Source organism: Phaenicophaeus curvirostris, chromosome 14 (genome assembly GCF_032191515.1).
Source record: "Phaenicophaeus curvirostris isolate KB17595 chromosome 14, BPBGC_Pcur_1.0, whole genome shotgun sequence".
In the NCBI taxonomy this organism is placed as follows: Eukaryota; Metazoa; Chordata; class Aves; order Cuculiformes; family Cuculidae; genus Phaenicophaeus; species Phaenicophaeus curvirostris.
In genome coordinates, this window is record NC_091405.1 from 6,294,663 (window position 1) to 6,308,262 (window position 13,600).

The window sequence follows — 13,600 nt, forward strand, 5'->3', positions numbered from 1 at the left end:
ACCAGGTGGCTGGTTAATCAGTGACAGTCAAGGAGGAAGAAAACCTATGTGGTGCAGTCTAAAAGTTGATCTTTCCCCTATCCCTAGCTAATGTGAGGTTGTTAAAAATCCGTTTGCCGCTCAATTTGCAAGAAACGTGTGGTGCTTGGTTAGGTGAAGAAGTCTATAGAACCTTGCTGTTAGAAGGGATCGTGTAACTGAAGCAGTTCTACGTGATTTTTTTCAGTGTTGTCTTAAGCACTCACCAAGCAGATGTGATTTCAGATAGTGATGAGTTCTCTGTGTGCAGACAAACTTGTTCTGAAAGAGGCAATTTCTGTTGCTTATCTTCCAGATCTTTTTTTATAGCGCTGTTATCAGCATGTGCTTGTTTTCCACAGTTTCCCAGATTTTTGGTGGCAGTCTTGTTCCTTCTCAGTAGGTTTCATTAGTGCAAATACTCAGCTTTGGCCTCTGTCCTTGCAGTGCTCCCATCATGTAGTTGAGGTACTTTAAACTTACATAGGGACCCATTCGGTGTCTGCGCTGGTTTTGCAGTCTTTGGAGATTGTGGGAGGAGAATAATGAGCAGAGAAGGGTTAGACATTTCTAGGTACACTGTGACTGACTGTTAACCTTCTTGCATGGCTCCTGCTTTTGGGGTGTTTAGATCTCCAAAGGGCATTAATATTCAGAGCGCCACTCTGTTTTGATAGCTGTCCCCCACAGTGCTCTTCTGTGGCTTGGAGACCTGCAAAATTACTATGAACATAGAGGAAAAGCAACACAGAGCAAATCCTGTGGTTATTGCAATGGAAATGCAGAAGGAGGAATGAGCCAGCCCTACTCTTTTGATCCCAAGCACGCAATGGCAGCAGTCACTTTGGTTACGCTGTGTGCCTTTGTAGTAACGTTTTCTCAGTGCTGCTGGGCAGATATAGCTGACACATTTTGGGACCAGGCTCAGACTGTTTAGAAGCTGGCCTGGTTTAGTCAAATCGGTGGAATTACTAAAGTATCACAGAACTGAATTTGGCTCTGGGTTATTTTAATTTTCCCTTTAATAGGAATATTAAAGCAAGAAAACAAGAATGTGTTGTTTCCTTGATCTTCTTCTGGCCCTCAAAAGCTTTAAGCCACTATGTTATGTGTGTTTCAAGAGAGCAGGCAGCTGCTGACTTACTCCAGCCATGTGTGTTTTTGGAGACCTCAGGGATGGATTGCGGTGCAGAACCCCATATGTACCTTTGCAGATACAAAGATTTATGTTAAGTACACGTAAAGGTATTATTTCTGCTTTGAGGTTTGTATTCTTGCTTGACTTTGGTCATTCCTTATTCTCAGGCTCTCGAATTGCCAGCTGGCTGCCCAGTTTTTCGGTAGAAGTGATGCACACTACAAACATCCTCGGTATCACACAAGCCAGCAACTCCCAGCTTAATGCTATGGTAAGTCTGCTTTACTAGCTTGCACCTCAGCCTTCCTGTTTGTGTTGTGGCAGGGAAAGAAGTACTTGTAGATGGAGAACATCAGAGGGAAGGAAGTCAAAACAGTGTTTAGGTGCTACATGAAAGCTGTTCTTTTGAGGAAGAGAAGCTTTATTTTAGTGAAGTTACGGCTATATGTTGGTTCAAAAGTGCAAACATAACAGTACAGGCCTAGAGGTAGGTATATGAGGGAGAAAAATACGTGTACTTTCTGTGTAGATGAGCAATCTTTTTCCTCAGCTCGCTTAGTGCAACGAGTTCAGCTTTTTTCACTACTTATCTTCACTCACAACTTGCAGTAGCAAAGGGTGTGAGTCTGTAACTGGAGAATTTGGCTGTTGCTCAAGTGGTATACGACCAAACGCATTCTATAGCTTTTGATTATTTTACTATTTATTTTTAATAACACAAAACTCCAAGATAGCCTTTGCTGCTTGAGTGTCTTGTCAGTCTGAGATGGGATGCTCTGTAGCACAGCCAACTCTTGCTGATTGGTGGTGATGATAGTAGTGTTGAGGATGGAATTCTAGCTTTGAGGACTTCATACAAAAATACTAATGTAACACAGAAAGAGAAGGATATAGCCTCATGAAACATACAACTCATTTAATTTGGGAAGTGCTGTTTCCTTTGAGTTCCTAAAATGCCCTCTGGCATGTTAATAAGTATTCAGTGAGGTATCCCATAAAAGTGATGGAATTTGCTGAATGTGAGGTCTCTCCCACAGCCTTCACTGCTGTTTCAGCCTCAACAGGATAAGGCCCAGTTTTAGGGGATCTGATGTAGGGAGCAGAAAGGTATTGGCAGGTGATTTACTACTTAAATATGCAGGAACTCTCAATCTAAGGTCAGTTTAGTTATTCTTTTATTGAACACAGTGGCATAAATTGGCTTTTGTTGAAGATAAGTACTGATTTCTTACCATTGTGTGTTATTAAAAGCACAGTAGCAACTTATATTAAAATGCCTACTTCAATGGAAAAGCTCAGGTTAGTGAACTATTATAGATGGCACATTTTTAGTAGAAAATAAGTGAAATTCTCCTTTGTGTTACTGAATGAAAACCTAAGGAAGATTTTCAAGGGTAAGGCCAGAGGCTGAGATACTAGATCAGTTGTTTTTGTCCCGGGTTAGTACAAGGGAAAGTTAGGTTTGCTTGCGTTTGAATTCACTGTCAGCTGGTACATTGTTTTTGCTTTACTCTCAAAACTCCTTCCAGCCTTCTTTTGTTGTTCCTCCCCATCCCTGTAACTTTCACCATTGGTTAAAATATGGATTTTAATATTTAATGAGGTCTACCTGATTGATTTCAAAGCATTTTTTTTGTCTGCCCTCCTACTTTTATCTATTTAATTTGGTTATTATTTAAGTAATTCAGTAATAACAGTTCCCTTGCAGTTCAGTTTAATTTACTTGAGCTTTTCAGTCCTATTAAACTAGTGTGTAGACAGTGGGGCTGGAGAGAGTACATTACTAAAACTTATTCCACTTGTCCTTACTGGGACCATTTTGGAACCCATCTGGGATAAAGAAAAACAATATTTTATTTTTTCAGTGTTGATCTAACGTCCCGTCACTTGTGAGTTTTGTGTAGATCTTTGTTAAAAAGGCTGTCACAAAGAGAGGGTTGGGAGGCTCTTGAAGCCTTTGTGCGTCTAAAAGCACTGTTCAGGAATCTAAATTTCTGGGACTATGTAGTGTCTCCATAGGAGTTGCAGTTTGCTGTTGGCTTCAATGGAATCAAAATATTGCCCTGTAAGTCTGTGCCAGCATGGGTTTTCTTTCTGTTGTTTTATTTTCTGTGCCTGGGTTATCACATCATAAAGAGCATCTTTGAACTGTTTGGCATTTGTCTCTTGCTGCTGAGAGGTTTACCAGCTAACTTTTTTTCACTGCTGATACTTACTGTATAAACCTTGTTTTCTGCAGGCCCATCAGATTCAGGAGATGTTCCCTCAGGTTCCTTACCATTTAGTTCTACAAGATCTACAGCTAACCCGTTCTGCAGAGATCACCACTGACAACATCTTAGAAGGGCGCATCCAGGTGCCTTTCCCCACACAGGTAAGTTGCAAGATCATGCACCTAAAATGACTGATTTTCTTACATGCCATAGAACTGAGCCTGTTCATATGGAATGAGGGGAATGTTGAAGCACTGGTGAATCTGGCTTAGTTTAATGAAGTTATTATTCCTCAGATGTTACCTGTATAAAGATGTTGCAGTCAGAAGTGCCAAACCAGTTTTGGCAGTCCAAGTGTGTGTTAAGTCTCCATCTGACTTAATTGAAATGTCTCGCAGTGGTGTATGATTGAGGTATACTTACCTGTTCCTTGCTGTGGCTCTTAGAAGGCCTTTAGTGTATTCAGTTGGATCTTGGGTGTGCTTTAGCGTTATCTATTTGTAATACGGTGTATTTTCTTTATGAAGGAAAGTTGGGGTCTATCATCCATGTCCTATAGCTTGCCACTTTTTGATGTGATTGGACTGCAGGATGTGTGGAGTGCTTGCCCGTGCAGTCTCAAACATGTTATTTAGTGCCAAATTCTAGCAAAAGAACCTCGAGATTTGTTTTACCTTTGTTTAAATTGCTGTAAATGCAGTAAATTCAGTCACGTACCAAAAATATATTAATATCCTGGGCAGGCTAGAGAGAAATATTTTCTCAGTTAAAGCAGCTCTTCTGGGTCACTCTTGTTCAGAGCCTTTAGAACATTTCCAGTTGATTTCTCTGCTGACAGATAATTGAATTGTACCACTTAGGAAGCTTTTCTGCAAAGAAAGTAGTCGGCAAAATGATGCCTTGTTCTTAATTAGGGATCACAAATTTCAGTAAAGCAGTCTGGGGACAATGTTTCTGTTAATAAGAATATTAAATTCTGGTTCTGTGCACATCAGATAGGACTGTTATCTGGAGTCTGCACGTGGGGAAGCACAGAGAATTCTCTTTCACACAGTGCATTCTGTTTATTGCTAGCTTATCTGTTTCTAAATTGAATATAACACATGACGTTGCAGAGAACAGAGTTGGAATGCGTTCAAAGCACTTGTTTTTGTTTTGCTTTTTCACACACTGTATTAAACCCATGATGTTTGCATTTCAGCGTGTGGATAGCATTAGACCCGCATTAAACAGCTCTGTGGAGCGGCACAGTACTGATCAGGAGGATACTGAAACTGTCACCCAGGTAAAGTGCCATAAAAAAGGGTGAAAAATACAATTAGAAGCTGCATGGACCGATAAGTGCATTTTGTTCAGTTCCGCGTCAGGCTGGCGGAGCCCTTCCTCGTGTTTCACACCAGAACTCACGCTGTCAGGCAACTGCAGTAAGAGTTCAGCATAGTGCTTCTGCAAGGACTGATCTGTGTGCTTTTCTTTTTCCTCCTTGAAGGCAAGCGCTCTCAAGTGACACGAAGAACAGAAAAAGATCATGTCTGTTCGTGTCTGGTTAGGCTGAATGCCCATCTGTGGAATATAGAGAGCGGGATGCTTTGGTTTTCCCCCTCCTCTTCCCATTCTGTACATCTCCAGACACTTCCCTTAAAATGAGTAGTACTTCTCTTCTGGGTATCAGAAGTCTTTTGTGTCCTGGAGGAAGCACTGGGAGACAATGGGAAGCTTTGGTGTGAATGGAGTGGGATACAAACAGGAGCAAGAGATAGCAATTGTTTGACTTATAAAGCACAATAATGGGTGTTGCTGTGCTTCACTAATGGCTGTTTTAAACAATGTGTTCTAGCTAAACTGTGACAGGAAGAAAAAAAAAATTATCCTGTCAGTAGAGTAAGGTCTCATCCCACTTTTATTTTCCCTGACTGTAACAGCAAAATCACGAGGGCTTCTGTTTTACGAACCTCCCTTTCTGCCAGCTTAGAGAGAGAGTGAATTTGTGAGGTGTATGACTTTCTGCCCCTGCAGCCTCTAGAAACCTACGTAGGAAACTTGTTACTCCTGAAAGTGAACTGTGGCAGCTCCCTCATTACTGGGTTGCAAGACAGAAAAACATTTCATTTAGTGGCGTGCTGCAGTTGAGGCTGAAGAAGAGTTGGTGGAGGTGTGTACAGGTGTTTGATAAGAGCCTGGGGTAGGCGATGAGCTGGGAATGTGCACTTGCAGCTTAGAAAGTCAACAGTATCCTGGGCTGCATCAAAAGCAATGTGACCAGCAGGACGAGGGAGGTATTCTGCCCCTCTGTTCTGCTCTCGTGGGACCTCACATGGAGCCCTGTGTTCAGTTCTGGGGTTCTCAGCTATCAGAGCCGGTCCAGAGGAGGCCACAAAGATGATCCAAGGGCTGGAGCACATCCTGTGCAAGGACAGGTTGAGAGAGTTGGGGTTCAGCCTGGAGAAATGAAGGCTTCAGGGAGACCTTAGAGCAGCTTCCAGTACTGAAAGGGGCTCCAGGAAAGCTGGGGAGGGGCTGTTGATCAGACAGTGCAGGGACAGGGCAAGGGGGAATGGTTTTAAGCTGAAAGAGAGGAGATTGAGATGAGATCTTAGGAAAACACGTTTTCCTGGGATGATGTGTAGGCCCTGGCCCAGGTTGCCCAGAGAAGTGGTGGCTGCCCCATCCCTGGAGGTGTTAGAGGCCAGGTTGGATGGGGTTTGGGCAGCCTGATCCAGTGGGAGGTGTCCCTGCCCATGCTCTGAACGTTGACAGCTTCTAACAGTCGTGGGCTGTACTCTTGATAGATGCTGTGCCCATCCTTTTCTCCAGTTGTACATGGAAATGCTGACACTTCCAGCAGCGTGCATAATGCTCGACACACTCGCTCTCTATCCCTATCATATTTTCCCTCCCTCCCCCCTATTCTGACTGTGCTGTTACTCTCTATAAGAACAGATCCCTGAGCAGCTGCAGCTACTTTCTGCAAGCTTGTATTTTCATGTGCTAAAACGTATTTAAAGATTATCCTTTAAAATGTTTTGTGTGTTTGTTTATGTGTTTCTGTAATCCTGGGTGGAGGCCGGGTAGGACTCTTCAGACCTAAATGTAAGCTGTTGTTATAAAGCTGGAGCTTGCTTGTTGCAGCTTTTGCTGTTTTGCCTTGAGAATGTGTGTTATTGTCATTGCTTAAATACTTGGTGACTCTTCATAGGGACAATCCTGAGACATCCCTTGGCTTTCGCGAAACTAGCTCTCTTTCTCTTGGAGCCTGAAGGAGGAGTAGTTTCTATAGTGTCCAGGTTTCTGTATCTGAGATCTGCTGTCATACTGAGGCATGTCATAACCTTTACTTCAATTAGTTTTGATATTTCTGTCTCTAAAACCTCCTTGGTAGCCACTCTTGTGCTCAGATGGAGGAATGGGCTCTGGCTATTGATTTTCGTGTCTTTGTAACATTGCAGAAGAAAAAGTTTAAGATAGCTTGCATCTTCTGCTACAAATGTCCCAGAGAAATAAACAAAGTGATCTTGTCTGAACATCACCCACCATCACGGATTGGTTTGGGTTGGAAGGGACCTCAAAGCCCATCCAGTTCCAACCCCCCTTCCATGGGCAGGAACACCTCCTGCTGGATCAAGTTGCCCCAAGCTCCATCCAACTTGGCCTTGAACACCTTCAGGGACGGGGCAGCCACCTGTTCTCTGGGCAACCTTGGGACTAGTGCCTCACCACCCTCACAATAAAGAATTTCTTCACTGCTTAACCTCAGCAGACCCAGAGGAAGCAGTATGGAGCAACCCGACTGGTGCTTCCGATTGCTACACAGGTTGACATGGAGAAGCAAAGCTGTGCAGGGTAATCTTGGCCCCGAGTCCAATCCATGGCATCCTTCTATGGAGCTCTCACTTTCTCCTCTGGCATGTGGTGTTACTTTGAAGCACTCCAGCAGTACCCCATGACATTATCCCAACACACCAGCGTGCGTGGTATGGGGAGCCCTTCCGTAAATTCTAGCACACCGGGGGTTTTGCTGAAATAGGCTGAACACATGTACTTGTGTTTGAGGCTGCAGCGTTCCTATTGCTCTCGCTTGGCCCTTGGCATTCCTGCTTCGTTCACCTGGTTGTTGATGGGAAGTGACGCTTGTCTTGGTTTCTGCTCTCTGAAGGCGTTGCCTTGGGGAGATGGTGTTACTGGTACATCTCTAGGGCTTTGGAATGACTCAACTTGTTTTGCGCGTCAGTTGCTGAAGCCTGTGTGTTGCAAGCTGTGATGCTGCTGGGACTTGAGCAGCGGTCCCGCTGTGGAGCCCACGTAAGCAGCTGCTGAGGCTCCTGCAGCTGTTATGCAAAGGTCTGAAATGGCTGTAGGAGCTGACTTGGCTAATACCTCTCCGATGCATCCTGCTTGCTCAAGTACGCCTCTGGGATACCAAATAATGGCTAAACCCTTAAGCCCTTCATTGAGGTGATTTGTTTCTTGACGCTACCACGTTCAGTAACATTTTGCTTTTCCACCTCGGAGCTGATCTGATTGTATATGACAGGATGTGATCAGAAAATGCTGTTTCACCTATGCTAGTTTGCCAGCGTCATCATTCATCAGCTCAAATTTCACATTAGCGTTGTCGGCCAGCTGTCAGGGGTGAGGAGAGTAGTGTGTGCAGGGCTGCCAGCTCCTTTTATTGACACGCCGTGCTTGGGACAGTTGCCAGCCTCACTCCTGCAGCCCAGATACATGATAATTTCAGCGAACCGAAGCCTCATAAATTCCCTTCTCAAGCACTCATCCTCTTTACAGATCCATTTGCCATTCTTTCCTTGCTACATGGATTTCTGCTTTTTCAGCTCTTTACTGTTGTGTTGCTTGTCAAGTCAGCTGCAAAATCTGACTATTTCAAATGCCCCATTTTTGTAGAGCATTAATTATGAGTAATTAATGTTTGAGATTACTTTCAGGCATAGCATAAAAGATACAGCGCTATAGAACACAGGCTGTTTGAACACGTTTTGAAATAGCTTTATTCTATATTTTGGCTGGGGTTTTCAATAAAGCCCGAGGGAATTGGGTACAGCAGGTGAGAGTCTTGGTTCTTCCAGTTCCTCAGATAATGGCAGTTCTTTGTAGCTTGTGGATTTGATGCAAAGAAGCGCTCTTAGCAAATTTTGCAAAGCCTTATGACTTTTTTCCTTTTCTCTTAGACTGAGAGAGTGCCACTTGAACTGAACTCAAGACTGGAAGAAATGGTGGAATTCAACGAAATGGAAGCAGAGCCTAGTGAAGCAGAAGATTTTGAGGCCAGGGGAAGTCGCTTTTCAAAGTCAGCTGATGAAAGACAGCGCATGTTGGTTCAGCGGAAGGAGGACTTGTTGCAGCAAGCTCGAAAGTATGTTCCTTCCTAAAACTCCAGCCTGGACACTCACTTGTAGTTCCCTAGAATGGGTTTCAAATGGATTATGACCACTGAGAGCTTGGGCTGGTGCAAAAAGTAGTAAGAGGAATGAATATGTGCCACAGCAAGCTCAGGGTGCTCTTTAAGGCAACCATTGCTGATAAACCCAATTCTGAAATAGCATCATGTGTCCCGAGATGCACACAGCTTCTTAAGTTATTGTTCCAGAGCTCTTTGAAATCAGAGGATGATTTCTCTGGCGTCAGTGGGCTTTAGTTTGAGCCTGTAATAAGTGACAACGTGTTATGTGTACTGAGTCCTCTAGTCCCCTGTAGCTCGTCTCCTGGCATAGGTGTCAGCCCATACTGTGTGTGCTGTTACACCTGAAATTACTGTCGGGCACCGCTCTTTCCAAACACAGAATGAGTGTTTTAAGCACAAACCAACACAGAGTCAGCAGATGACTAAAGCACGCCAGGAGAGCTCATGACCAGTGGTCAACACCACTGAAGAGAGAGCGACAAACTTTGTTTCTTTGGGCCTAATTAGTAATAGGTGTCACAGGCAGAGTTTAGCTTCTTTTCACATGTGTTCCAGTCGTGTTGGTGAACCTACTAGCATCCAATGGCTGATTAAAAAGAGAAGGGAGAGTGCTTTAGTGGTTTTAGCATTTGTAACAAATGTCATCCCTTGCTTTGTATCACAGCGAGACTACTGAAAGGACCTACAGAAACTATGTTGTGTCCTGTGATGTTATCACACTACCTATGCTCTTTTTTTCAACCCCCCCAGTGAAATGCTTTCATATAACTGGGGGTATGACAACTTTTGCAAGTTTGTCTATAAATAGACTTGCTCATTGAATGATTTTTTTCCTTCGTGTTTGAAAAATGTAATTTATGGAGACAAAGTATTTCTGACTTTCTGTTTTTTCTGGTTCTCTTCCTGCCCTGATGAGCTGCGCAATTGCAAACTACCATGTTTTGTCGCCAAGTGTAAAAATTCATTGGGATGTTAACTCTAGGAGCTGCTTCTTTGTATTTTTGCCTTATCTTGGCAGCCCTAGTGCCCCTTCTGTCAAAGGCTTATTCGTGGTCATGAAGTGACTTCTTGTAGTGGACACTGCCATGCTTACAGGTGGTGGGATAACAGGAGTGGAGAGATGCGGTGACTCACCTGGAGTGAATTGCTCGGAGTAGAGCTCTCAGCTTGAGCGCTGGCTCCCTCCCACAGGCACAAGGATCTCGCACAAGCACTAAGAGCTTTTGCCAGCTCTGCACAGTCTTATCCTAGGTTATACTGGCTATTTGAGTCTTGAGTATGTAGTCTGTGTGCGCTTTTATCAAGGTGTTTACACTTTCAGTGGGCTTTGCCCCCTCCCTCCCTTACATTGTGGGTGTACCAGTGAAGTATTTTCCAGAGCCAAAATGATGCAGGCTCTGCTCACCCATCTTTTCCTTTTTCTTCTTGCAGGCGTTATTTAAACAAAACCTCTGATGAGGAATTGACCACAGAAAAGCCCTCTCCTCCACCTGAGGGAGCATCTGCTGATCCCGTCACCCTGCGTCGCAGGACGCTTGCAGCTGCTGCTGAACGGAGACTTCAGATGCAACAAAACTCTTAGCGCTTGTTGCCCCTCCTTCCTTCTCCTCGTGAGCAATGTCGAATAAATACATTTAATACACCCTGCCCCCCTACCCTGCCCTGCGCTTTCTCTACCAGCAGGAAAGTATCTCTTCAGAGTTCAGCTAGCTGTGCTGCCGAGCGAGCTGGCTGCCTCTCTGCTGTATAAAGCATGTGGTATGGTAATGTTTGGACAGCTGACAAATTAACTTCTCTTTTTTTTTTGTAACGTTTTCTATGTGACGTTGGTCCCCTCCACAAACAAAAGGCGATTTCTAAACCACGGGCATGTTTTCTGCAGCTAAGCATGAGGCATTAAGCAGACTGCACAGCAGAGGCTGGAGAAAAGTGTGTTCCCAGCCAGCAGCTGTGGGTGCAGGTTGCAAAGGGCACTGGCATGTTCAGCTTGAGATCAGGGAGAGTTACTCCAAGAGGGAAGAAAGCTTGGAAATTCGCAGCAAACGCCGCATTAGATGATCGGGCGCCCACTCTTCAGTCCCTGTTTGTGTCAACAGCGAAGGGTGCAGTGTAGGCCGGCTTGAAGGGCTAGGGTAGCATTGATGGAAAGTCAGTTCCTAGGTTGGAAGTTGTCTAGGTACTTAATGCAGAAAAGCAAATTCATGAATTGTGCAGTGAAGTGCCGATTGAGTTTGATTCCTGTGTAAAATTGTTTGTTGTTGCTGGCCTCTCCTGCACTGGCCAGCGTCTGGCTCTGTTCACTCCCCAGGGCTACACTGTTTTCCTTTGCCTCCTATGGCCAGAAACAAGGGACGGCACTGAGTGAAAACCAGGGGCGTGTGGTGAGGTTGCAGCCCCCGCGATTCAGTGTTACCATAAGCCAAGGGAGTAGGATAGAAAAACCTGCCTGTTCTGGCCTCCAGAGCAACACAGATGGGATTTCATGGAGATAGCTCAAATATCTCCCTTTTTTATTTCATTTTTTTACCCCACAACTTCCCTGTGAGTTTATTTGGGCAGACTGGAGGAACTGGGGCAGCTGGAGCTCAGACCGGCTGCAGCCCAGCCTGCTCACCGGGAACTTTTCTAATGAACTTTTGACACGACATGCGCTTGAAGCTGCCAATGCCAGCTTGCATAGTTGAGTTTTACGGGGCAGTGACTTAATTTTTAAACTGAGAAGTGAGTTCTAGTGTCACTGCCCTTTAGAAGGAGCTCAGTATTACCTAGAATTGCTAGTTAACTTTTTTTACTGTTGGTTTTTAGGAGGTTTGAAGGTGAATTTAATGAGAAGAGTCACATTGATGTTTAGGTGACAATAATTTATTTCAATAAAACTCTTCGGGAAGCCTTACTTGCAATGCTGTTAGTAAACCTCAATGGATTCTTCTTGAGGTCCTTGGTTTTGCTCAGAGCACAGTTGTTTGGGTTTTATTGTTAAAAAAAAACACCAAAACCAACCAAAAATAAAATCTTGATCAGTGTTGGAATTGGTTTGGAAATGTCTGTAGTGTGACTTTTCATGTTCCTGGCATGTGTTTGGTTTGTAAATGTAGCACCTGCGCTTTAGCCCCCTTTGGTTGCCCCTTTCTGTCACAATGAGAGGGAGCAGAGCCGCCTAACACCACATTTAGGAACGTTGTTCCCAAGGTGCAGGCTGTAGAGCAGTAGTTGCTGCTGGAAATCAGTTGTGCTGTGAACGTGGAAATGGAAGAGAGACTGTGTCTTGAGGGGCTATAAAAATAAAATGAGGTTTTGAACTGTCTGGCATCACATGGGAGGGACAAGAGCTGTTGTACGTGTGTGCAGTACAGAGTCTGGGTCTTTATTCAAGCAGCAGAATCACTGTACCTCTGGGAACACAGATGGGAGAGGAGAAAACAGCTCAGAAATCCTTCTCCAGGATCTGGCTTTCCTGACTTCTCTCTGCATTTCTGGGAGGTTTTGTACATAATGATGCAAAAGGTCCTCAGGTTCATTTTGTCAGGGGCGTTGCCTGCAGCCAGGACACTTTTTGATCCAGGTTTGGGCTTGCAAGATCACCACCACCTTGGCAGGTCCCCTCCCAGCCTGCCCACACCGGGGAGGGTTCCGTATCCCTTCTCGGACACAGATGGTGAAGAGCCCTTGCTTCCCCAGGAATTAGTTGGGCAGCAGCACTGCACAAGCCACTTCCACTCTCTGAGCTGTGCGGTGCCTCAGCCACCCCAAATTTCACCACTAAAACCCCCAAATAATTCAAATCAGTCCTTGATTTTAGGCTGAACATCAGGAAAAAATTTTCACGGCAAGGGTCATTGGGCACTGGAACAGGCTGCCCAGGGAGGGGTTTGAGTCACCTTCCCTGGAGGGGTTTAAGGGACGGGTGGATGAGGTGCTGAGGGGCATGGTTTAGAGATTGATGGGAATGGTTGGACTCGATGATCCAGTGGGTCTTTTCCAACCTGGTGATTCTGTGGTTCTATGATTTCTTAATATTCGTGCACACCTGGCAAGGTACCAGTAAAGCAGCCCTTCTTGGCCACCAGCCCTCTCTATGTGCTGTAGAGTCCAGTCCTTCATCCAGCAGCAATCGTTGGGAAGGAGAAGGTGCTGTGAGGCTGGATAAAACCCTCTTGCGTGAGATCCTGCAATGGCCCAGGCTGCAATAGGGAGGAGTGAAGGGACTGCCTGGCTTCTGCGGGTGGAGGATGTCTCCTGGGACTCAGCCAGGGAGCAGTGGGGATGTTTCAGGGGCTCTTGGGCTATTTGTTCTAGACTTCTCTTGCTGGATTCCTGACCTTTTCCTAGGACCCTTCCCTTTGCTCCCTTGGCAGCGGTTCCTGGCCAGCTGCTGGCTGTGTTTTGCTTTCAACATGTTCCACTTCACTGATGAAAGGCTGGCTTGAGCAGAGGAGCATATGGACCAGCAGTGTCTCCTTGGCTGGCTCTGCACCGTTGGAAAAGCAGGTCATCGTGGAGAAGCCCAAATGACTTCCCCAGCATCACTATGAGCCGTTTCTGGATCTCTGCAAACAGCAGGAACCTTGGAGACACCGTGTTGATCAGGAGATGCTGCTGCCTGATGGAGCAACCTTTCTAACCAGCCTTCCTTTCTGGTGTGACGCCCACCAGAAAGCTTTGCTGGGGGCTCCTGGCTGTTGAGGCAACCTTTCCTGCACCTCCTTCACCAGGTTTGCAGCATTCCTGTGGCTTGGGAAGGTGGCCACGGTGCCAGCCTGTCCTCAGCCCATCAAGACTGAGAAACCTGGTTGCAAGTGATGACAGAGCTGC

At 45.3% G+C, this 13,600-nt stretch overlaps 1 protein-coding gene across 1 annotated transcript in view; it reads left to right on the forward strand.

Moving 5' to 3' along the window:
* Window positions 1-11,817, forward strand: part of AMFR (autocrine motility factor receptor) — a 414,702-nt gene extending 402,885 nt beyond the window's left edge. The window contains exons 11-15 of the mRNA XM_069868690.1: window positions 1,324-1,427; window positions 3,396-3,530; window positions 4,571-4,654; window positions 8,556-8,740; window positions 10,220-11,817. Of these exons, the coding sequence (XP_069724791.1) occupies window positions 1,324-1,427; window positions 3,396-3,530; window positions 4,571-4,654; window positions 8,556-8,740; window positions 10,220-10,370 (659 nt within the window). The 3' untranslated portion in view covers window positions 10,371-11,817. The remainder of the gene's footprint in view (window positions 1-1,323; window positions 1,428-3,395; window positions 3,531-4,570; window positions 4,655-8,555; window positions 8,741-10,219) is intronic.
* Window positions 11,818-13,600: the final 1,783 nt, after the last annotated feature.